Here is a 24,650-nt window from a genome sequence, read left to right as displayed (position 1 = left end):
GTTACAGAGATAGGGAGGTGTGTCGGGCTGGAGGAGGTTACAGAGATAGGGAGGGGTGTAGGGGCTGGAGGAGGTTACAGAGATAGGGAGGGGTGTAGGGGCTGGAGGAGGTTACAGAGATAGGGAGAGTTGTACGGGCTGGAGGAGGTTACAGAGATAGGGAGGGTTGTAGGGGTTGGAGGAGGGTACAGAGATAGGGAGGGGTGTAAGTGCTGGAGGAGGTTACAGAGATAGGGAGGGGTGTAGGGGCTGGGGGAGGTTACAGAGACAGGGAGGGTTGTACGGGCTGGAGGAGGGTACAGAGATAGGGAGGGGTGTAGGGGCTGGAGGAGGTTACAGAGATAGGGAGGGGTGTAGGGGCTGGAGGAGGTTACAGAGACAGGGAGGGGTGTAGGGGCTGGAGGAGGTTACGGAGATAGGGAGGGGTGTAGGGGCTGGAGGAGGTAACAGAGATAGGGAGGGGCGCAGTGGCTGGAGGAGGTTACAGAGATAGGGAGGGGTGTAGGGGCTGGAGGAGGTTACAGAGATAGGGAGGGGTGTACGGGTTGGGGGAGGTTACAGAGACAGGGAGGGTTGTACGGGCTGGAGGAGGGTACAGAGATAGGGAGGGGTGTAGGGGCTGGAGGAGGTTACAGAGATAGGGAGGGGTGTAGGGGCTGGAGGAGGTTACAGAGACAGGGAGGGGTGTAGGGGCTGGAGGAGGTTACGGAGATAGGGAGGGGTGTAGGGGCTGGAGGAGGTTACAGAGATATTGAGCATTGTAGGGGCTGGAGGAGGTTACAGAGATAGGGAGGGGTGTAGGGGCTGGGGGAGGTTACAGAGACAGGGAGGATTGTACGGGCTGGAGGAGGTTGCAGAGATAGGGAGGGTTCCAGGGGCTGGAGGAGGTTACAGAGACAGGGAGGGTTGTACGGGCTGGAGGAGGTTACAGAGATAGGGAGGTTTCCAGGGGCTGGAGGAGGTTACAGAGATAGGGAGGGGTGTAGGTGCTGGAGGAGGTTACAGAGACAGGGAGGGTTGTACGGGCTGGAGGAGGGTACAGAGTCAGGGAGGGGTGTACTGGTTGGGGGAGGTTACAGAGACAGGGAGGGTTGTACGGGCTGGGGGAGGTTACAGAGACAGGGAGGGGTGTTGGTGCTGGGGGAGGTTACAGAGATAGGGAGGGTTCCAGGGGCTGGAGGAGGTTACAGAGATAGGGAGTGGTGTACGGGCTGGAGGAGGCTACAGAGACAGGGAGGGGTGTAGGGGCTGGAGGAGGGTACAGAGTCAGGGAGGGGTGTACTGGTTGGGGGAGGTTACAGAGACAGGGAGGCGTGTAGGGGCTGGAGGAGGCTACAGAGACAGGGAGGGGTGTACGGGCTGGGGGAGGTTACAGAGATAGGGAGGGGTGTACGGGCTGGAGAAGGTTACAGAGATAGGGAGGGGTGTTGGTGCTGGAGAAGGTTACAGAGATAGGGAGGGGTGTTGGTGCTGGAGGAGGTTACAGAGATAGGGAGGGGTGTAGGGGCTGGGGGAGGTTACAGAGATAGGGAGGGGTGTACGGGCTGGAGGAAGGTTACAGAGATAGGGAGGGGTGTAGGGGCTGGAGGAGGTTACAGAGATAGGGAGGGGTGTAGGGGCTGGTGGAGGTTACAGAGATAGCGAGATTTGTAGGGGCTGGAGGCGGTTACAGAGACTGGGAGGGGGTAGGGGCTGGAGGAGGTTACAGAGATAGGGTGCGGTGTAGGATCTGGCGGAGGTTACAGAGATAGGGAGGAGTGTAGGGGCTGGTGGAGGTTACAGAGATAGGGAGGGTTGTACGGGCTGGAGGAGGGTACAGAGTCAGGGAGGGGTGTACGGGTTGGGGAGGTTACAGAGACAGGGAGGGGTGTACGGGCTGGAGGAGGGTACAGAGATAGGGAGGGGTGTAGGGGCTGGAGGAGGCTACAGAGACAGGGAGGGGTGTACGGGTTGAGGAGGTTACAGAGACAGGGAGGGGTGTAGGGGCTGGACGAGGTTACAGAGATAGGGAGGGGTGTACGGGTTGGGGGAGTTTACAGAGATAGGGAGGGGTGTAGGGGCTGGAGGAGGTTACAGAGATAGGGTGCGGTGTAGGGGCTGGAGGAGGTTACAGAGACAGGGAGGAGTGTAGGGGCTGGAGGAGGTTACAGAGATAGGGAGGGGTGTAGGGGTTGGAGGAGTTTACAGAGATAGGGAGAGTTGTAGGGGCTGGAGGAGGTTACAGAGATAGGGAGAGTTGTAGGGGCTGGAGGAGGTTACAGAGATAGGGAGGGTTGTAGGGGCTGGACGAGGTTACAGAGATAGGGAGGGTTGTAGGGGCTGGAGGATGTTACAGAGAAAGGGAGGGGTGTAGGGGCTCGAGGAGGTTACAGAGATAGGGAGGTGTGTCGGGCTGGAGGAGGTTACAGAGATAGGGAGGGGTGTAGGGGCTGGAGGAGGTTACAGAGATAGGGAGGGGTGTAGGGGCTGGAGGAGGTTACAGAGATAGGGAGAGTTGTACGGGCTGGAGGAGGTTACAGAGATAGGGAGGGTTGTAGGGGTTGGAGGAGGGTACAGAGATAGGGAGGGGTGTAAGTGCTGGAGGAGGTTACAGAGATAGGGAGGGGTGTAGGGGCTGGGGGAGGTTACAGAGACAGGGAGGGTTGTACGGGCTGGAGGAGGGTACAGAGATAGGGAGGGGTGTAGGGGCTGGAGGAGGTTACAGAGATAGGGAGGGGTGTAGGGGCTGGAGGAGGTTACAGAGACAGGGAGGGGTGTAGGGGCTGGAGGAGGTTACGGAGATAGGGAGGGGTGTAGGGGCTGGAGGAGGTAACAGAGATAGGGAGGGGCGCAGGGGCTGGAGGAGGTTACAGAGATAGGGAGGGGTGTAGGGGCTGGAGGAGGTTACAGAGATAGGGAGGGGTGTACGGGTTGGGGGAGGTTACAGAGACAGGGAGGGTTGTACGGGCTGGAGGAGGGTACAGAGATAGGGAGGGGTGTAGGGGCTGAAGGAGGTTACAGAGATAGGGAGGGGTGTAGGGGCTGGAGGAGGTTACAGAGACAGGGAGGGGTGTAGGGGCTGGAGGAGGTTACGGAGATAGGGAGGGGTTTTGGGGCTGGAGGAGGTTACAGAGATATTGAGCATTGCAGGGGCTGGAGGAGGTTACAGAGATAGGGAGGGGTGTAGGGGCTGGGGGAGGTTACAGAGACAGGGAGGATTGTACGGGCTGGAGGAGGTTACAGAGATAGGGAGGGTTCCAGGGGCTGGAGGAGGTTACAGAGACAGGGAGGGTTGTACGGGCTGGAGGAGGTTACAGAGATAGGGAGGGTTCCAGGGGCTGGAGGAGGTTACAGAGATAGGGAGGGGTGTAGGTGCTGGAGGAGGTTACAGAGACAGGGAGGGTTGTACGGGCTGGAGGAGGGTACAGAGTCAGGGAGGGGTGTACTGGTTGGGGGAGGTTACAGAGACAGGGAGGGTTGTACGGGCTGGGGGAGGTTACAGAGACAGGGAGGGGTGTTGGTGCTGGGGGAGGTTACAGAGATAGGGAGGGTTCCAGGGGCTGGAGGAGGTTACAGAGATAGGGAGGGGTGTACGGGCTGGAGGAGGCTACAGAGACAGGGAGGGGTGTAGGGGCTGGAGGAGGGTACAGAGTCAGGGAGGGGTGTACTGGTTGGGGGAGGTTACAGAGACAGGGAGGCGTGTAGGGGCTGGAGGAGGCTACAGAGACAGGGAGGGGTGTACGGGCTGGGGGAGGTTACAGAGATAGGGAGGGGTGTACGGGCTGGAGAAGGTTACAGAGATAGGGAGGGGTGTTGGTGCTGGAGAAGGTTACAGAGATAGGGAGGGGTGTTGGTGCTGGAGGAGGTTACAGAGATAGGGAGGGGTGTAGGGGCTGGGGGAGGTTACAGAGATAGGGAGGGGTGTACGGGCTGGAGAAGGTTACAGAGATAGGGAGGGGTGTAGGGGCTGGGGGAGGTTACAGAGATAGGGTGGGGTGTAGGGGCTGGTGGAGGTTACAGAGAAACGGAGGGGTGTAGGGGCTGGAGGAGGTTACAGAGACAGGGAGGGGTGTAGGGGGCTGGAGGAGGTTACAGAGATAGGGAGGGGTGTAGGGGCTGGGGGAGGTTACAGAGATAGGGAGGGGTGTAGGGGCTGGAGGAGGTTACAGAGATAGGGAGGGTTGTACGGGCTGGAGGAGGGTACAGAGTCAGGGAGGGGTGTACGGGTTGGGGGAGGTTACAGAGACAGGGAGGGGTGTACGGGCTGGAGGAGGGTACAGAGATAGGGAGGGGTGTAGGGGCTGGAGGAGGCTACAGAGACAGGGAGGGGTGTACGGGTTGAGGGAGGTTACAGAGACAGGGAGGGGTGTAGGGGCTGGACGAGGTTACAGAGATAGGGAGGGGTGTACGGGTTGGGGGAGTTTACAGAGATAGGGAGGGGTGTAGGGGCTGGAGGAGGGTACAGAGATAGGGAGGGGTGTAGGGGCTGGAGGAGGTTACAGAGACAGGGAGGGGTGTAGGGGCTGGAGGAGGTTACAGAGACAGGGAGGGGTGTTGGTGCTGGAGAAGGTTACAGAGATAGTGAGGGTTGTCGGGGCTGGAGGAGGTTACAGAGATAGGGAGGGGTGTAGGGGCTGGTGGAGGTTACAGAGACAGGGAGGGGTGTAGGAGCTGGAGGAGGTTACAGAGATAGGGACGGGTGTAGGGGCTGGAGGAGGTTACAGAGATAGGGAGGGGTGTAGGGGCTGGAGGAGGTTACAGAGATAGGGAGGGGTGTAGGGGCTGGAGGAGGTTACAGAGATAGGGAGGGGTGTAGGGGCTGGAGGAGGATACAGAGATAGGGAGGGGTGTAGGGGCTGGAGGAGGTTACAGAGATAAGGAGGCGTGTAGGGGGCTGGAGGAGGTTACAGAGATAGGGAGGGGTGTACGGGCTGGAGGAGGGTACAGAGACAGGGAGGGGTGTACGGGTTGGGGGAGGTTACAGAGTCAGGGAGGGGTGTAGGGGCTGGAGGAGGTTACAGAGATAGGGAGGGGTGTAGGGGCTGGAGGAGGTTACAGAGATAGGGAGGGGTGTACGGGTTGGAGGAGGTTACAGAGATAGGGAGGGGTGTAGGGGCTGGACGAGGTTACAGAGATAGGGAGGGGTGTACGGGTTGGAGGAGGTTACAGAGATAGGGAGGGGTGTACGGGCTGGGGGAGGTTACAGAGTCAGGGAGGGGTGTACGGGTTGGGGGAGGTTACAGAGACAGGGAGGGGTGTACGGGCTGGGGGAGGGTACAGAGATAGGGAGGGTCCCCTGGTGGGATTTGGGAATGTTACCGGAGGTCTTGTTGGATTGAGAATCAGGGTAGGTGAGTGAGCTTGGGGCTGTTATTGGGAGTTCCAGAGCTGGGTGTTGACAGTGGGAATCCTGTTGGGAGCTCACAGGAAAATGTTCTCGTTGCTGCTGACTTACACTGTCTTTTCTCTCTCCATCGGCACTGCGCCCTCCGGACACCCTGCTCGGCAGTTTGCTGTCATGCAGTTCTCCGACATTGTGAAGAAGGAGTTTAATTTTGAGGAATATGAGAGGCACAAGAGGGACGAGGAGCTGGTGACAAGGATTCGACAGATTTCAGGCGACACCTACACCCCAACTGCCATCAAAACGCTGGTGTGAGTTCAGGCTGTTCTGGGGTACAGTGACCACAGAGAGGCTGCACAGCAGCATTCCCACAATGGGAGCCGGGATGAGGGAGGTCAGTCCATGTGGGGAGACGGGAGAAGCAGGCATTATTCTCCTTCCAGTAGAGAAGGTTAAATGGGAGGTTGAATCAAGACGTTCCAAATCAGGAGGGGCATCACAGGAGTAAATAAGAAGCAACTATTTCCAGTGACAAGAGGGTCAGGAACACAGGGGCACTGATTGATGAGGATCAGCAAAACAGCCAGAGGGGAAGATCAGCACTATGCACAGCTCCAGGCTCCATATCCCTCGGTTAGACCACACTTGGAGCACTGTGCACAGTTCTGTTCTCCATATCCCTCGGTTAGACCACACCTGGAGCACTGTGCACAGTTCCGGTCTCTATATCCCTCGGTTAGACCACACTGGGAGCACCGTGCACAGTTCTGGTCTGCATATCCCTCGGTTAGACCACACTTGGAGCACTGTGCACAGTTCTGGTCTCCATATCCCTCGGTTAGACCACATTTGGAGCACTGTGCACAGTTCCGGTCTCTATATCCCTCGGTTAGACCACACTGGGAGCATTGTGCACAGTTCCGGTCTCCATATCCCTCAGTTAGACCACACTTGGAGCACTGTGCACAGTTCTGTTCTTCATATCCTTCGGTTAGACCACACTTGGAGAGCTGTGCACAGTTCCGGTCTCCATATCCCTCGCTTAGACCACACCTGAAGCACTGGGCACAGTTTTGTTCTCCATATCCCTCGGTTAGACCACACTTGGAGCACTGTGCAAAATTCTGGTCTCCATTTCACTCGGTTAGACCACACTTAGAGCATTGTGCACAGTTCCGGTCTCTATATCCCTCAGTTAGACCACACTTCGAGCACTGTACACAGTTCTGGTCACCATATCCCTCAGTTACACCACACTTGGAGCATTGTGCACAGTTCCAGTGTCTATATCCCTCAGTTAGACCACACCTGGAACACTGTGCACAGATCCGGTCTCCATATGCCTCAGTTAGACCACACATGGAGCAATGTGCACAGTTCTGTTCTCCATATCCCTCAGTTACACCACACTTGGAGCACTGTGCACAGTTCCGGTCTCTATATCCCTCGGTTAGACCACACTTGGAGCACTGTGCACAGTTCTGGTCTCTATATCCCTTGGTTAGACCACACTTGGAGCACTGTGCACAGTTCCGGTCTCTATATCCCTCAGTTAGACCACACTTCGAGCACTGTGCACAGTTCTGGTCTCCATATCCCTCAGTTACACCACACTTGGAGCACTGTGCACAGTTCCGGTCTCCATATCCCTCAGTTAGACCACACCTGGAACACTGTGCACAGTTCCGGTCTCCATATGCCTCAGTTAGACCACACATGGAGCAATGTGCACAGTTCTGTTCTCCATATCCCTCAGTTACACCACACTTGGAGCACTGTGCACAGTTCCGGTCTCTATATCCCTCGGTTAGACCACACTTGGAGCACTGTGCACAGTTCTGGTCTCTATATCCCTTGGTTAGACCACACTTGGAGCACTGTGCACAGTTCCGGTCTCTATATCCCTCAGTTAGACCACACTTCGAGCACTGTGCACAGTTCTGGTCTCCATATCCCTCAGTTACACCACACTTGGAGCATTGTGCACAGTTCCGGTCTCTATATCCCTCAGTTAGACCACACCTGGAACACTGTGCACAGATCCGGTCTCCATATGCCTCAGTTAGACCACACTGGGAGCACTCTGCACAGTTCTGTTCTCCATATCCCTCGGTTATACCACACTCGGAGCACTGTGCACAGTTCCTGTCTCCATATCCCTCGGTTATACCACACTTGGAGCACTGTGCACAGTTCCTGTCTCCATATCCCTCGGTTATACCACACTTGGAGCACTTTGCATAGTTCCGGTCTCCATACCCCGCGGTTAGACCATACTTGGAGCACTGTGCAGAGTTCCGGTCTCCATACCCCTCGGTTAGACCACACTTGGAGCACTGTGCACAGTTCCGGTCTCCATACCCCTCGGTTAGACCACACTTGGAGAGCTGTGCAGAGTTCTGTTCTCTATATCCCTCAGTTAGACCACACTTGGAGCACTGTGCACAGTTCTGGTCTCCATATCCCTCGGTTAGACCACACTGGGAGCACTGTGCATAGTTCCGGTCTCCATATCCCTCAATTAGACCACACTGGGAGCACTGTGCACAGTTCTGGTCTCCATATCCCTCAGTTAGACCACACTTCGAGCACTGTGCATAGTTCCGGTCTCCATATCCCTCGGTTAGACCACACTTGGAGCACTGTGCATAGTTCCGGTCTCCATATCCCTCAGTTACACCACACTTGGAGCACTGTGCACAGTTCTGTTCTCCATATCCCTCGGTCAGACAACACTCGGAGCACTGTGCACAGTTCTGTTTTCCATAGCCCTCGGTTAGACCACACTTGGAGCACTGTGCACAGTTCCGGTCACCATATCCTTCGGTTATACTACACTTGGAGAGCTGTGCACAGTTCCGGTCTCCATATCCCTCGGATAGACCAAACTTGGAGCACTGTGCACAGTTCCGGTCTCCATATCCCTCAGTTATACTACACTTGGAGAGCTGTGCACAGTTCCGGTCTCCATATCCCTCGGATAGACCAAACTTGGAGCACTGTGCACAGTTCCGGTCTCCATATCCCTCAGTTATACTACACTTGGAGAGCTGTGCACAGTTCCGGTCTCCATATCCCTCGGATAGACCAAACTTGGAGCACTGTGCACAGTTCCGGTCTCCATATCCCTTGGTTAGACCACACTTTGAGAACCGTGCACAAATCTGTTCTCCATATCCTTCGGTTAGACCACTCTTGGAGATCTGTGCACAGTTCCGGTCTCCATAGCCCTCGGTTAGACCACACTTGGAGCACTGTGCACAGTTCCGGTCACCGTATCCTTCGGTTATACTACACTTGGAGAGCTGTGCACAGTTCCAGTCTCCATATCCCTCGGATAGACCAAACTTGGAGCACTGTGCACAGTTCCGGTCTCCATATCCCTCGGTTAGACCCCACCTGGAGCACTGTGCATAGTTTTGTTCTCCATATCCCTCGGTTAGACCACACTTGGAGCACTGTGCACAGTTCCGGTCTCCATAGCCCTCGGTTAGACCACACTTGGAGCACTGTGCACAGTTCCGGTCACCATATCCTTCGGTTATACTACACTTGGAGCACTGTGCACAGTTCCGGTCTCCATATCCCTCGGTTAGACCACACTGGGAGCACTGTGCACAGTTCTGGTCACCATATCCTTCGGTTATACTACACTTGGAGAGCTGTGCACAGTTCCAGTCTCCATATCCCTCGGATAGACCAAACTTGGAGCACTGTGCACAGTTCCGGTCTCCATATCCCTCGGTTAGACCCCACCTGGAGCACTGTGCATAGTTCTGGTCTCCATATCCCTCGGTTAGACCACACTTGGAAAGCTGTGCACAAATCTGGTCTCCGTTTCACTCGGTTAGACCGCACTTGGAGCACTGTGCACAGTTCCGGTCTATATATCCCTCAGTTAGACCACACTTGGAGCACTGTGCACATTTCTGGTCTATATATCCCTCGGTTAGACCACACCCGGAGCACTGTGCACAGTTCCATTCTCCATATCCCTCAGTTAGACCACACCTGGAACATTGTGCACAATTCCGGTCTCCATATCCCTCAACTAGACCACGCTTGGAGCACTGCGCACAGTTCGGTTCTCTATATCCCTCGGTTAGACCACACTCGGAGCACTGTGCACAGGTCTGTTCTCCATACCCCTCAGTTAGACCACACTTGGAAAGCTGTGCACAGTTCTGTGCTCCATATCCCTCGGTTAGACCACACCCGGAGCACTGTGCACAGTTCCATTCTCCATATCCCTCAGTTAGACCACACCTGGAACATTGTGCACAATTCCGGTCTCCATATCCCTCAATTAGACCACGCTTGGAGCACTGCGCACAGTTCGGTTCTCTATATCCCTCGGTTAGACCACACTCGGAGCACTGTGCACAGTTCTGTTCTCTATATCCCTCGGTTAGACCACACTTGGAGCACTGTGCACAGTTCTGGTCTCCATATCCCTCGGTTAGACCACACTTGGAGCACTGTGCACAGTTCTGTTCTCCATATGCCTCAGTTAGACCTCACCTGGAGCACTGTGCACAGTTCTGTTCTCCATATCCCTCGGTTACACCACACTTGGAGCACTGTGCACAGTTCTGTTCTCCATATCCCTCAGTTAGACCTCACCTGGAGCACTGTGCACAGTTCTGGTCTCCATATCCTTCGGTTAGACCACACTTGGAGAGCTGTGCACAGTTCCGGTCTCCATATCCCTCGGTTAGACCACACTTTGAGAACTGTGCACAAATCTGTTCTCCATATCCTTCGGTTAGACCACTCTTGGAGATCTGTGCACAGTTCCGGTCTCCATATCCCTCGGTTAGACCACACCTGGAGCACTGTGCATAGTTTTGTTCTCCATATCCCTCGGTTAGACCACACTTGGAGCACTGTGCACAATTCTGGTCTCCATTTCACTCGGTTAGACCACACTTAGAGCATTGTGCACAGTTCCGGTCTATATATCCCTCAGTTATACCACACTTGGAGCACTGTGCACAGTTCTGGTCTCCATATCCCTCAGTTACACCACACTTGGAGCACTGTGCACAGTTCCGGTCTCCATATCCCTCGGTTAGACCACACCTGGAGCACTGTGCACAGTTCTGTTCTCCATATCCCTCGGTTAGACCACACTTGGAGCACTGTGCACAGTCCTGGTCTCCATATCCTCGGTTGGACCACACTTGGAGCATTATGCACATTTCCGGTCTCTATATCCCTCAGTTAGACCACACTTTGAGCACTGTGCACAGTTCTGGTCTCCATATCCATCATTTACACCACACCTGGAGCATTGTGCACAGTTCCGGTCTCTATATCCCTCGGTTAGACCACACTTGGAGCACTGTGCAGAGTTCCGGTCTCTATATCCCTCGGTTAGACCACACTGGGAGCACCGTGCACAGTTCTGTTCTCCATATCCCTCGGTTAGACCACACTTGGAGCACTGTGCACACTTGTAGTCTCCATATCCCTCGGTTAGACCACAGCTGGAGCACTGTGCACGGTTCCAGTCTCCATATCCCTCAGTTAGACCACACTCGGAGCACTGTGCACAGATCTGGTCTCCATATCCCTTTGTCAGACCACACCTGGAGCACTGTGCACAGTTCTGGTCTCCATATCCCACAGTTAGACCACAGTCGGAGCACTGTGCACAGTTCTGGTCTCCATATCCCTCAGTTAGATCACACTTGGAGCACTGTGCACAGTTCCGGTCTCCATATCCCTTGGTTAGACCACACCTGGAGCACTGTGCACCGTTCGGATCTCTATATCCCTCGGTTAGACCACACTTGGAGCACTGTGCACAGTTCTGGTGTCCATATCCCTCAGTTAGACCACACTTGGAAAGCTGTGCACATTTCTGTTCTCCATATCCCTCGGTTAGACCACACTGGGAGCACTGTGCACAGTTCTGGTCTCCATATCCCTCAGTTAGACCACACTTGGAAAGCTGTGCACAGTTCTGTGCTCCATATCCCTCGGTTAGACAACACTCGGAGCACTCTGCACAGTTCCATTCTCCATATCCCTTGGTTAGACCACACCTGGAGCACTGTGCACAGTTCTGGTCTCCATATCCCTCAGTTAGACCACACCAGGAACATTGTGCACAGTTCCGGTCTCCATATCCCTCAATTAGACCACACTTGGAGCACTGTGCACAGTTCGGTTCTCTATATCCCTCGGTTAGACCACACTCGGAGCACTGTGCACAGTTCTGTTCTCCATATCCCTCATATAGACCACACTTGGAGCACTGTGCACGGTTCCGGTCTCTATATCCCTCGGCTAGACCACACATGGAGCACTGTGCACAGTTCGGGTCACCATATCCCTCGGTTAGACCACACTTGGAGAGCTGTGCACAGTTCCCGTCTCCATATCCCTCGGTTAGACCACACTTGTAGAGCTGTGCACGGTTCCGGTCTCCATACCCCTCAGTTAGACCACACTGGGAGCACTGTGCACAGTTCTGTTCTCCATATCCCCCGGCTAGACCACACTGGGAACACTGTGCACAGTTCCGGTCTCCATATCCCTCGGTTAGACCACACTTGGAGCACTGTGCACAGTTCTGGCCTCCATATCCCTCGGTTAGACCACACTTGGAGCACTGCACAGTTCTGTTCTCCATATCCCTCGGTTATACCACACTTGGAGCACTGTGCACAGTTCGGTTCTCTCTATCCGTCGGTTAGACCACACTCGGAGCGCTATGCACATTTCTGTTCTCCATATCCCTCAGTTATATCACACTTGGAGCACTATGCACAGTTCCGATCTCCATATCCCTCGGTTAGACCACACTTGGAGCACTGTGCACAGTTCCGGTCTCTATATCCCTCAGTTAGACCACACTTCGAGCACTGTACACAGTTCTGGTCACCATATCCCTCAGTTACACCACACTTGGAGCATTGTGCACAGTTCCAGTGTCTATATCCCTCAGTTAGACCACACCTGGAACACTGTGCACAGTTCCGGTCTCCATATGCCTCAGTTAGACCACACATGGAGCAATGTGCACAGTTCTGTTCTCCATATCCCTCAGTTACACCACACTTGGAGCACTGTGCACAGTTCCGGTCTCTATATCCCTCGGTTAGACCACACTTGGAGCACTGTGCACAGTTCTGGTCTCTATATCCCTTGGTTAGACCACACTTGGAGCACTGTGCACAGTTCCGGTCTCTATATCCCTCAGTTAGACCACACTTCGAGCACTGTGCACAGTTCTGGTCTCCATATCCCTCAGTTACACCACACTTGGAGCATTGTGCACAGTTCCAGTGTCTATATCCCTCAGTTAGACCACACCTGGAACACTGTGCACAGATCCGGTCTCCATATGCCTCAGTTAGACCACACTGGGAGCACTGTGCACAGTTCCTGTCTCCATATCCCTCGGTTATACCACACTTGGAGCACTGTGCACAGTTCCTGTCTCCATATCCCTCGGTTATACCACACTTGGAGCACTTTGCATAGTTCCGGTCTCCATACCCCACAGTTAGACCAAACTCGGAGCACTGTGCACAGTTCTGTTCTCCATATCCTTCGGTTAGACCACACTGGGAACACTGTGCACAGTTCGGGTCTCCATATCCCTCAGTTAGACCACACTTGGAGAGCTGTGCACAGTTCTGGTCTCCATATCCCTCGGTTAGACCACACTTGGAGAGCTGTGCACAGTTCCCGTCTCCATATCCCTCGGTTAGACCACACTCGGAGCACTGTGCACAGTTCCGGTCTCCATATCCCTCAGTTACATCACACTTGGAGCACTCTGCACAGTTCCATTCTCCATATCCCTTGGTTAGACCACACCTGGAGCACTGTGCACCGGTCGGTTCTCTATATCCCTCGGTTAGACCACACTAGGAGCACTGTGCACAGTTCTGGTTTCCATATAACTCAGTTAGACCACACTTGGAAAGCTGTGCACAGTCCTGTTCTCCATAACCCTCGGTTAGACCACACTCGGAGCACTGTGCACAGTTCCGGTCTCCATATCCCTCGGTTAGACCACACCTGGAGCACTGTGCACAGTTCTGGTCTCCATATCCCTCAGTTAGACCACACCTGGAACATTGTGCACTGTTCCGGTCTCCATATCCCTCAATTAGACCACACTTGGAGCACTCTGCACAGTTCCGATCTCCATATCCCTCGGTTAGACCACACTGGGAGCACTGTGCACAGTTCCGGTCTCCATATCCCACGGTGAGACCACACTAGGAGCACTGTGCACAGTTCTGTTCTCCATATCCTTCGGTTATACCACACTTGGAGCACTGTGCACAGTTCTGGTCACCATATCCCTCAGCTACAACACACTTGAGGAATTGTGCACAGTTCCGGTCTCTATATCCCTCAGTTAGACCACACCTGGAACACTGTGCACAGTTCCGGTCTCCATATGCCTCAGTTAGACCACACCGGGAGCACTCTGCACAGTTCTGTTCTCCATATCCCTCAGTTACACCACACTTGGAGCACTGTGCACAGTTCTGGTCTCTATATCCCTCGGTTAGACCACACTTGGAGCACTGTGCAGAGTTCCGGTCTCATATCCCTCGGTTAGACCACACTGGGAGCACCGTGCACAGTTCTGTTCTCCATATCCCTTGGTTAGACCACACTTGGAGCACTGTGCACAGTTCTGGTCTCCATATCCCTCGGTTAGACCACACTGGGAGCACTGTGCACAGTTCCGGTCTCCATATCCCTCGGTTAGACCACACTTGGAGCACTGTGCACAGTTCTGGTCTCCATATCCCTGGGTTAGACCACACTTGGAGCACTGTGCACAGTTCCGGTCTCCATATCCCTCAGTTCGTCCACACTTGAAGCACTGTGCACAGTTCCATTCTCCATATCCCTCAGTTAGACCACACCTGGAACATTGTGCACAGTTCCTGTCTCCATATACCTCAATTAGACCAAACATGGAGCACTGTGCACAGTTCGGTTCTCTATATCCCTCGGTTAGACCACACTCGGAGCACTGTGCACAGTTCTGATCTCTATATCCCTCGGTTAGACCACACTTGGAAAGCTGTGCACAGTTTTGTTTTCCATATCCCTCAGTTAGACTACACTCGGAGCACTGTGCACAGTTCCGGTCACCATATCCCTCAGTTAGACCACACCTGGAGCACTGTGCACAGTTCCATTCTCCATATCCCTTGGTTAGACCACACCTGGAGCACTGTGCACCGGTCGGTTCTCTATATCCCTCGGTTAGACCACACTGGGAGCACTGTGCACAGTTCCGGTCTCCATATACCTCAATTAGACCAAACATGGAGCACTGTGCACAGTTCGGTTCTCTATATCCCTCGGTTAGACCACACTCGGAGCACTGTGCACAGTTCTGATCTCTATATCCCTCGGTTAGACCACACTTGGAAAGCTGTGCACAGTTTTGTTTTCCATATCCCTCAGTTAGACTACACTCGGAGCACTGTGCACAGTTCCGGTCACCATATCCCTCAGTTAGACCACACCTGGAGCACTGTGCACAGTTCCATTCTCCATATCCCTTGGTTAGACCACACCTGGAGCACTGTGCACCGGTCGGTTCTCTATATCCCTCGGTTAGACCACACTAGGAGCACTGTGCACAGTTCCATTCTCCATATCCCTTGGTTAGACCACACCTGGAGCACTGTTCACAGTTCTGGTCTCCATATTCCTCAGTTAGACCACACATGGAACATTGTGCACAGTTCCGGTCTCCATATCCCTCAATTATACCACACTTGGAGCACTGTGCACAGTTCGGTTCTCTATATCCCTCGGTTAGACCACACTCGGAGCACTGTGCACAGTTCTGTTCTACATATCCCTCGGTTATACCACACTTGGAGCACTGTGCACAGTTCCGGTCTCCATATCCCACGGTTAGACCACACTTGGAGCACTGTGCACAGTTCTGTTCTCCATATCCCCCGGTTAGACCACACTGGGAACACTGTGCACAGTTCTGGTCTCCATATCCCTCGGTTAGACCACACTGGGAACACTGTGCACAGTTCTGGTCTCCATATCCCTCGGTTAGACCACACTGGGAACACTGTGCACAGTTCCGCTCTCCATATCCCTTTGTTAGACCAAACGCGGAGCACTGTGCACAGTTCTGGTCACCATATCCCTCAGCTACAACACACTTGGAGCATTGTGCACAGTTCCGGTCTCTATATCCCTCAGTTAGACCACACCTGGAACACTGTGCACAGTTCCGGTCTCCATATGCCTCAGTTAGACCACACCGGGAGCACTCTGCACAGTTCTGTTCTCCATATCCCTCAGTTACACCACACTTGGAGCACTGTGCACAGTTCTGGTCTCTATATCCCTCGGTTAGACCACACTTGGAGCACTGTGCAGAGTTCCGGTCTCATATCCCTCGGTTAGACCACACTGGGAGCACCGTGCACAGTTCTGGTCTGCATATCCCTCGGTTAGACCACACTTGGAGCACTGTGCACAGTTCTGGTCTCCATATCCCTCGGTTAGACCACACTGGGAGCACTGTGCACAGTTCCGGTCTCCATATCCCTCGGTTAGACCACACTTGGAGCACTGTGCACAGTTCTGGTCTCCATATCCCTGGGTTAGACCACACTTGGAGCACTGTGCACAGTTCCGGTCTCCATATCCCTCAGTTCGTCCACACTTGAAGCACTGTGCACAGTTCCATTCTCCATATCCCTCAGTTAGACCACACCTGGAACATTGTGCACAGTTCCTGTCTCCATATACCTCAATTAGACCAAACATGGAGCACTGTGCACAGTTCGGTTCTCTATATCCCTCGGTTAGACCACACTCGGAGCACTGTGCACAGTTCTGATCTCCATATCCCTCGGTTAGACCACACTTGGAAAGCTGTGCACAGTTTTGTTTTCCATATCCCTCAGTTAGACTACACTCGGAGCACTGTGCACAGTTCCGGTCACCATATCCCTCAGTTAGACCACACCTGGAGCACTGTGCACAGTTCCATTCTCCATATCCCTTGGTTAGACCACACTTGGAGCACTGTTCACAGTTCTGGTCTCCATATTCCTCAGTTAGACCACACATGGAACATTGTGCACAGTTCCGGTCTCCATATCCCTCAATTAGACCACACTTGGAGCACTGTGCACAGTTCGGTTCTCTATATCCCTCGGTTAGACCACACTCGGAGCACTGTGCACAGTTCTGTTCTACATATCCCTCGGTTATACCACACTTGGAGCACTGTGCACAGTTCTGTTCTCCATATCCCTCAGTTACACCACACTTGGAGCATTGTGCACAGTTCTGGTCTCCATATCCCACGGTTAGACCACACTTGGAGCACTGTGCACAGTTCTGTTCTCCATATCCCCCGGTTAGACCACACTGGGAACACTGTGCACAGTTCTGGTCTCCATATCCCTCGGTTAGACCACACTGGGAACACTGTGCACAGTTCTGGTCTCCATATCCCTCGGTTAGACCACACTGGGAACACTGTGCACAGTTCTGGTCTCCATATCCCTCGGTTAGACCATACCTGGAGCTCTATGCACAGTTCCGCTCTCCATATCCCTTTGTTAGACCAAACGCGGAGCACTGTGCACAGTTCTGTTCTCCATATCCTTCAGTTATACCACACTTGGAGCACTGTGCACAGTTCGGTTCTCTATATCCCTCGGTTAGACCACACTCGGAGCACTGTGCACATTTCTGTTCTCCATATCCCTCGGTTATACCACACTTGGAGCACTGTGCACAGTTCTGGTCTCCATATCCCTCGGTTATACCACACTTGGAGCACTGTGCACACTTCTGTTCTCCATATCCCTCGGTTAGACCACACTTGGAGCACTGTGCACAGTTTCGGTCTCCATATCCCTCTGTTAGACCAAACTCGGAGCACTTGCACAGTTCTGTTCTCCATATCCTTCAGTTATACCACACTTAGAGCACTGTGCTCAGTTCTGGTCTCCATATCCCTCAGTTAGACCACACTGGTTCAGTTCTCAGTGCTCAGTTCTGGTCTCCATATTATGAAAAGCCTGTTGAGACATTGGAGAAAGTGCAAACACCCTTCCAAAGATGATACTAGAACTGAGAGCCTCGAACTATCAAGAATGCTTGAACAGGCTGGGGCTCTGATCGCTAGAATGGAGCAGACTGAGGGCTGAGCTGGTTGAGCTGTTTACGATTATGTACAGGAGGCTGGATTGTCTCCCACTGGGAAAGAGTTCCAGATCGGCGTGTTAATGTGAGAGCTCTGTCTCCGAGAACCGAGGGCAGAGAGGTGATCACTATGTGTCCAGACGCTGAGTCATTGCCACATGCCAGGGTGAGGTGGAGAAGAAGGTTGGGGGTGTGGGGGTGACAGGGAAGGTAGAAGAGGGTTGCGGGTGTTGGGGTGACGAGGGAGGGGTAGAAGAGGGTTGGGGTGACGGGGGAGGGGTAGAAGAGGGTTGGGGGTGACGGGGTGACGAAGGTGGGTTAGAAGAGGGTTGGGGGTTTTGGTTTGACGGGGGAGGGGTAGAAGAGGGTTGGGGGTGTTGGGGTGATGGGTGAGGGGTAGAAGAGAGTTGGGGTGTTGGGGTGACGAGGGAGGTGTAGAAGAGAGTTGGGGGTGTGGGGGTGATGGGGGAGGGGTAGAAGAGAGTTGGGGGTGTGGGGGTGATGGGGGAGGGGTAGAAGAGAGTTGGGGTTGTGGGGGTGATGGGGGAGGGGTAGAAGAGAGTTGGGGTGTGGGGGTGATGGGGGAGGGGTAGAAGAGAGTTGGGGGTGTGGGGGTGATGGGGGAGGGGTAGAAGAGAGTTGGGGGTGTGGGGGTGACGGGGAGGGGTAGAAGAGAGTTGGGGGTGTGGGGGTGATGGGGGAGGGGTAGAAGAGAGTTGGAGGTGTGGGGGTGAGGGGGGGTAAAAGAGGGTTGGGGTGTGGGGGTAAAATAGGGTTGGGGGTGTGGGGTGACGGGGGTAAAAGGGGGTTGGGGGTGTGGGGGTGACGAAGGGCAGTATAAGAGGTGTGGGGGTGATGGGGGAAGGGGTAGAAGAGAGTTGGGGGTGTGGGGGTGATGGGGGAGGGGTAGAAGAGAGTTGGGGGTGTGGAGGTGATTGGGGAGGGGTAGAAGAGAGTTGGGGGTGTGGGGGTGATGGGGGAGGGGCAGAAGAGAGTTGGGGGTGTGGGGGTGATGGGGAGGGGTAGAAGAGAGTTGGGGTGTGGGGGTGATGGGGGAGGGGTAGAAGAGGGTTGGGGGTGTGGGGGTGATGGGGAGGGTTAGAAGAGGGTTGGGGGTGTGGGGGTGATGGGGGAGGGGTAGAAGAGGGTTGGGGGTGTGGGGGTGATGGGGGAGGGGTAGAAGAGAGTTGGGGTGTGGGGGTGATGGGGGAGGGGTAGAAGAGAGTTGGGGGTGTTGGGGTGATGGGGGAGGGGTAAAAGAGGGTTGGGGGTGTGGGGGTGATGGGGGGTAAAATAGGGTTGGGGGTGTGGGGGTGATGGGGGGGTAAAAGGGGGTTGGGGGTGAGGGGTGACGGGGGGTAAAAGAGGGTTGGGGGTGTGGGGGTGACGAAGGGCAGTAGAAGAGGTGTGGGGGTGACGGGGGAAGGGGAGATGAGGGTTGGGGGGTGTGGGGGTGATGGGGGAGGGGTAGAAGAGTGTTGGGGGTGATGGGGGAGGGGAAGAAGAGGTTGGGTGTGGGGGTGATGGGGGAGGGTAGAAGAGAGTTGGGGGTGTGGGGGTGATGGGGGAGGGGTAGAAGAGGGTTGGGGGTGTGGGGGTGATGGGGAGGGGTAGAAGAGGGTTGGGGGTGATGGGGGAGGGATAGAAGAGAGTTGGGGGTGTGGGGGCGATGGGGGAGGGGTAGAAGAGAGTTGGGGGTGTGGGGGTGACGGGGGAGGGGTAGAAGAGAGTTGGGGTGTGGGGGTGAGGGGAGGGGTAGTAGAGAGTTTGGGGTGTGGGGGTGATGGGGGAGGGGTAGAAGAGAGTTGGGGGTGTGGGGGCGATGGGGGAGGGGTAGAAGAGAGTTGGGGGTGTGGGGGTGATGGGGGAGGGGTAGAAGAGGGTTGGGGGTGTGGGGGTGACGGGGGAAGGGGAGAAGAGAGTTGGGGGTGTGGGGGTGATGGGGGAGGGGTAGAAGAGAGTTGGGGGTGTGGGGGTGACGAGGGAGGTGTAGAAGAGAGTTGGGGGTGTGGGGGTGATGGGGGAGGGGTAGAAGAGAGTTGGGGGTGTGGGGGTGATGGGGGAGGGGTAGAAGAGAGTTGGGGTTGTGGGGGTGATGGGGGAGGGGTAGAAGAGAGTTGGGGTGTGGGGGTGATGGGGGAGGGGTAGAAGAGAGTTGGGGGTGTGGGGGTGATGGGGGAGGGGTAGAAGAGAGTTGGGGGTGTGGGGGTGACGGGGAGGGGTAGAAGAGAGTTGGGGGTGTGGGGGTGATGGGGGAGGGGTAGAAGAGAGTTGGAGGTGTGGGGGTGAGGGGGGGTAAAAGAGGGTTGGGGTGTGGGGGTAAAATAGGGTTGGGGGTGTGGGGCGACGGGGGTAAAAGGGGGTTGGGGGTGTGGGGGTGACGAAGGGCAGTATAAGAGGTGTGGGGGTGATGGGGGAAGGGGTAGAAGAGAGTTGGGGTGTGGGGGTGATGGGGGAGGGGTAGAAGAGAGTTGGGGGTGTGGGGGTGATTGGGGAGGGGTAGAAGAGAGTTGGGGGTGTGGGGGTGATGGGGGAGGGGTAGAAGAGAGTTGGGGGTGTGGGGGTGATGGGGAGGGGTAGAAGAGAGTTGGGGTGTGGGGGTGATGGGGGAGGGGTAGAAGAGGGTTGGGGGTGTGGGGGTGATGGGGGAGGGTTAGAAGAGGGTTGGGGGTGTGGGGGTGATGGGGGAGGGGTAGAAGAGGGTTGGGGGTGTGGGGGTGATGGGGGAGGGGTAGAAGAGAGTTGGGGGTGTGGGGGTGATGGGGGGTAAAAGAGGGTTGGGGTGTGGGGGTAAAAGAGGGTTGGGGGTGTGGGGTGACGGGGGTAAAAGGGGGTTGGGGGTGTGGGGGTGACGAAGGGCAGTATAAGAGGTGTGGGGGTGATGGGGGAAGGGGTAGAAGAGAGTTGGGGGTGTGGGGGTGATGGGGGAGGGGTAGAAGAGAGTTGGGGGTGTGGGGGTGATTGGGGAGGGGTAGAAGAGAGTTGGGGGTGTGGGGGAGATGGGGGAGGGGTAGAAGAGAGTTGGGGGTGTGGGGGTGATGGGGAGGGGTAGAAGAGAGTTGGGGTGTGGGGGTGATGGGGGAGGGGTAGAAGAGGGTTGGGGGTGTGGGGGTGATGGGGGAGGGTTAGAAGAGGGTTGGGGGTGTGGGGGTGATGGGGGAGGGGTAGAAGAGGGTTGGGGGTGTGGGGGTGATGGGGGAGGGGTAGAAGAGAGTTGGGGGTGTGGGGGTGATGGGGGAGGGGTAGAAGAGAGTTGGGGGTGTTGGGGTGATGGGGGAGGGGTAAAAGAGGGTTGGGGGTGTGTGGGTGATGGGGGGTAAAATAGGGTTGGGGGTGTGGGGGTGATGGGGGGGTAAAAGGGGGTTGGGGGTGAGGGGTGACGGGGGGTAAAAGAGGGTTGGGGGTGTGGGGGTGACGAAGGGCAGTAGAAGAGGTGTGGGGGTGACGGGGGAAGGGGAGATGAGGGTTGGGGGGTGTGGGGGTGATGGGGGAGGGGTAGAAGAGTGTTGGGGGTGATGGGGGAGGGGAAGAAGAGGGTTGGGTGTGGGGGTGATGGGGGAGGGTAGAATAGAGTTGGGGGTGTTGGGGTGATGGGGGAGGGGTAAAAGAGGGTTGGGGGTGTGGGGGTAAATAGGGTTGGGGGTGTGGGGGTGATCAGGGGTAAAAGGGGGTTGGGGGTGTGGGGTGACGGGGGGTAAATGGGGGTTGGGGGTGTGGGGGTGACGAAGGGCAGTAGAAGAGGTGTGGGGGTGACGGGGGTAGGGGAGAAGAGAGTTGGGGGTGTGGGGGTGATGGGGGAGGGGTAGAAGAGAGTTGGGGGTGTGGGGGTGATGGGGGAGGGGTAGAAGAGGGTTGGGGGTGTGGGGGTGATGGGGAGGGGTAGAAGAGGGTTGGGGGTGATGGGGGAGGGATAGAAGAGAGTTGGGGGTGTGGGGGCGATGGGGGAGGGGTAGAAGAGAGCTGGGGGTGTGGGGGTGACGGGGGAGGGGTAGAAGAGAGTTGGGGTGTGGGGGTGAGGGGAGGGGTAGTAGAGAGTTTGGGGTGTGGGGGTGATGGGGGAGGGGTAGAAGAGAGTTGGGGGTGTGGGGGCGATGGGGGAGGGGTAGAAGAGAGTTGGGGGTGTGGGGGTGATGGGGGAGGGGTAGAAGAGGGTTGGGGGTGTGGGGGTGACGGGGGAAGGGGAGAAGAGAGTTGGGGGTGTGGGGGTGATGGGGGAGGGGTAGAAGAGAGTTGGGGGTGTGGGGGTGACGGGGGAAGGGGAGAAGAGAGTTGGGGGTGTGGGGGTGATGGGGGAGGGGTAGAAGAGGGTTGGGGGTGTGGGGGTGATGGGGGAGGGGTAGAAGAGGGTTGGGGGTGATGGGGGAGGGGTAGAAGAGAGTTGGGGGTGTGGGGGCGATGGGGGAGGGGTAGAAGAGAGTTGGGGGTGTGGGGGTGATGGGGGAGGGGTAGAAGAGAGTTGGGGTGTTGGGGTGACGGGGGAGGGGTAGAAGAGAGTTGGGGTGTGGGGGTGATGGGGAGGGGTAGAAGAGAGTTTGGGGTGTGGGGGTGATGGGGGGGGGGTAGAAGAGAGTTGGGGGTGTGGGGGCGATGGGGGAGGGGTAGAAGAGGGTTGGGGGTGTGGGGGTGATGGGGGAGGGGTAGAAGAGAGTTGGGGGTGTTGGGATGATGGGGGAGGGGTAAAAGAGGGTTGGGGGTGTGGGGGTAAAATAGGGTTGGGGGTGTGGGGCTGATGGGGAGTAAAAGGGGGTTGGGGGTGTGGGGGTAAAATAGGGTTGGGGGTGTGGGGTGACGGGGGGGTAAAAGGGGGTTGGGGGTGTGGGGGTGACGAAGGGCAGTAGAAGAGGTGTGGGAGTGATGGGGGAAGGGGAGATGAGGGTTGGGGGGTGTGGGGGTGATGGGGGAGGGGTAGAAGAGGGTTGGGTGTGGGGGTGGTGGGGGAGGGGTAGAAGAGGGTTGGGGGTGTGGGGGTGATGGGTGCTAAAAGGGGGTTGGGGGTGTGGGGATGACGAAGGGCGGTAGAAGTGGTGTGGGGTTGATGGGGGAGGGGTAGAAGATAGTTGGGGTTGTGGGAGAGGGGTAGAAGAGAGTTGGGGGTGTGGGGGTGATGGGGGAGGGGTAGAAGAGGGTTGGGGGTGTGGGGGTGATGGGGGAGGGGTAGAAGAGGGTTGGGGTTGTGGGGGTGATGGGGGAGGGGTAGAAGAGAGTTTGGGTTGTGGGGGTGATAGGGGAGGGGTAGAAGAGAGTTGGGGGTGTGGGGGTGATGGGGGAGGGGTAGAAGAGAGTTTGGGTTGTGGGGGTGATGGGGGAGGGGTAGAAGAGGGTTGGGGGTGATGGGGGAGGGGTAGAAGAGAGTTTGGGTTGTGGGAGTGATGGGGGAGGGGTAGAAGAGGGTTGGGGGTGATGGGGGAGGGGTAGAAGAGAGTTTGGGTTGTGGGGGTGATGGGGGAGGGGTAGAAGAGGGTGTGGGGGTGATGGGGGAGGGGTAGAAGAGAGTTTGGGTTGTGGGGGTGATGGGGGAGGGGTAGAAGAGGGTGTGGGGGTGATGGGGGAGGGGTAGAAGAGAGTTGGGGGTGTGGGGGTGATGGGGGAGGGGTAGAAGATAGTTGGGGGTGTGGGGGTGATGGGGGAGGGGTAGAAGAGAGTTGGGGGTGATGGGGGAGGGGTAGAAGAGAGTTGGGGGTGTGGGGGTGACAGGGAGGGGTAGAAGAGAGTTTGGGGTGTGGGGGTGACAGGGATGGGGTAAAAGACGTTTGGGGGTGTGGGGGTGATGGGGGAGGGGTAGAAGAGAGTTGGGGGTGTGGGGGTGATGGGGGAGGGGTAGAAGAGAGTTGGGGGTGTGGGGGTGATGGGGGAGGGGTAGAAGATAGTTGGGGGTGTGGGGGTGATGGGGGAGGGGAGAAGAGGGTTGGGGGTGATGGGGGAGGGGTAGAAGAGAGTTGGGGGTGTGGGGGTGATGGGGGAGGGGTAGAAGAGAGTTGGGGGTGTGGGGGTGACGGGGGAGGGGTAGAAGAGAGTTTGGGTTGTGGGGGTGATGGGGGAGGGGTAGAAGAGGGTTGGGGGTGTGGGGGTGATGGGGGAGGGGTAGAAGAGAGTTGGGGGTGTGGGGGTGACAGGGGAGGGGTAGAAGAGGGTTGGGGGTGTGGGGGTGATGGGGGAGGGGTAGAAGAGAGTTTGGGTTGTGGGGGTGATGGGGGAGGGGTAGAAGAGGGTTGGGGGTGATGGGGGAGGGGTAGAAGAGAGTTTGGGTTGTGGGGGTGATGGGGGAGGGGTAGAAGAGGGTGTGGGGGTGATGGGGGAGGGTTAGAAGAGAGTTGGGGGTGTGGGGGTGATGGGGGAGGGGTAGAAGATAGTTGGGGTTGTGGGGGGGATGGGGGAGGGGTAGAAGAGGGTGTGGGGGTGATGGGGGAGGGGTAGAAGAGATTTGGGGGTGTGGGGGCGATGGGGGAGGGATAGAAGAGAGTTGGGGGTGTGGGGGCGATGGGGGAGGCGTAGAAGAGAGTTGGGGGTGTGGGGGCGATGGGGGAGGGGTAGAAGTGAGTTGGGGGTGTGGGGGTGATGGGGGAGGGGTAGAAGAGGGTTGGGGGTGTGGGGGTGATGGGGGAGGGGTAGAAGAGTGTCTGGAGTGACGGGGGGGTGATTCAAGCTTTGTGCTAATGTGAACACAGGCAGAAACATGCGGAAACATGCGTGCTCACACATACACATGTCAGCAGGATATTTGCAAATGAATATGTGCACACAGCAAAAGTAGTGTCACCCAGCTGTACATGCGTCCTTATGTATATGCACAGACTGCAATGTGTACACACACATGTAAATGTACGTGTGTACACTCACCCACACACTTGTACAGAGCCACATTTACACATACACCCCATGTGTATACAGACACTTACACATGCATTAGCCATTGCCAGACACTTGTACACACATGCGGATGTGTGCCACGTGTACACATATGTACACATATAAATGCAGACTCATATACATGTCACCCACCCAGCCCGCATGTACAAGCATAAACACACACAAACCCCCATCTCCATAGACATGTAGAAACACCCAAAAGCGCACACATACAAAAAGAGACGGACATGCAAACACATGTTCCCATGTTAACGGGAATCTCCCTTTCTTTCCCCAG

At 56.1% G+C, this 24,650-nt stretch overlaps 1 protein-coding gene across 1 annotated transcript in view; it reads left to right on the top strand.

Moving 5' to 3' along the window:
- Positions 1-5,410: 5,410 nt before the first annotated feature.
- The window catches only part of LOC121275219 (integrin alpha-X-like), a gene marked incomplete at its 3' end in the record, with an annotated part of 68,808 nt that continues 49,568 nt past the window's right edge, over positions 5,411-24,650 (top strand). The window contains exon 1 of the mRNA XM_041182643.1: positions 5,411-5,634. Coding sequence (XP_041038577.1) covers positions 5,411-5,634 — 224 coding nt within the window. The remainder of the gene's footprint in view (positions 5,635-24,650) is intronic.

Source organism: Carcharodon carcharias, unplaced genomic scaffold, assembly GCF_017639515.1.
Source record: "Carcharodon carcharias isolate sCarCar2 unplaced genomic scaffold, sCarCar2.pri scaffold_927_ctg1, whole genome shotgun sequence".
Classification (NCBI taxonomy): Eukaryota; Metazoa; Chordata; class Chondrichthyes; order Lamniformes; family Lamnidae; genus Carcharodon; species Carcharodon carcharias.
The sequence above is the reverse complement of the archived record's forward strand: the minus strand, read 5'-3'. Positions and strand labels throughout refer to the sequence as shown.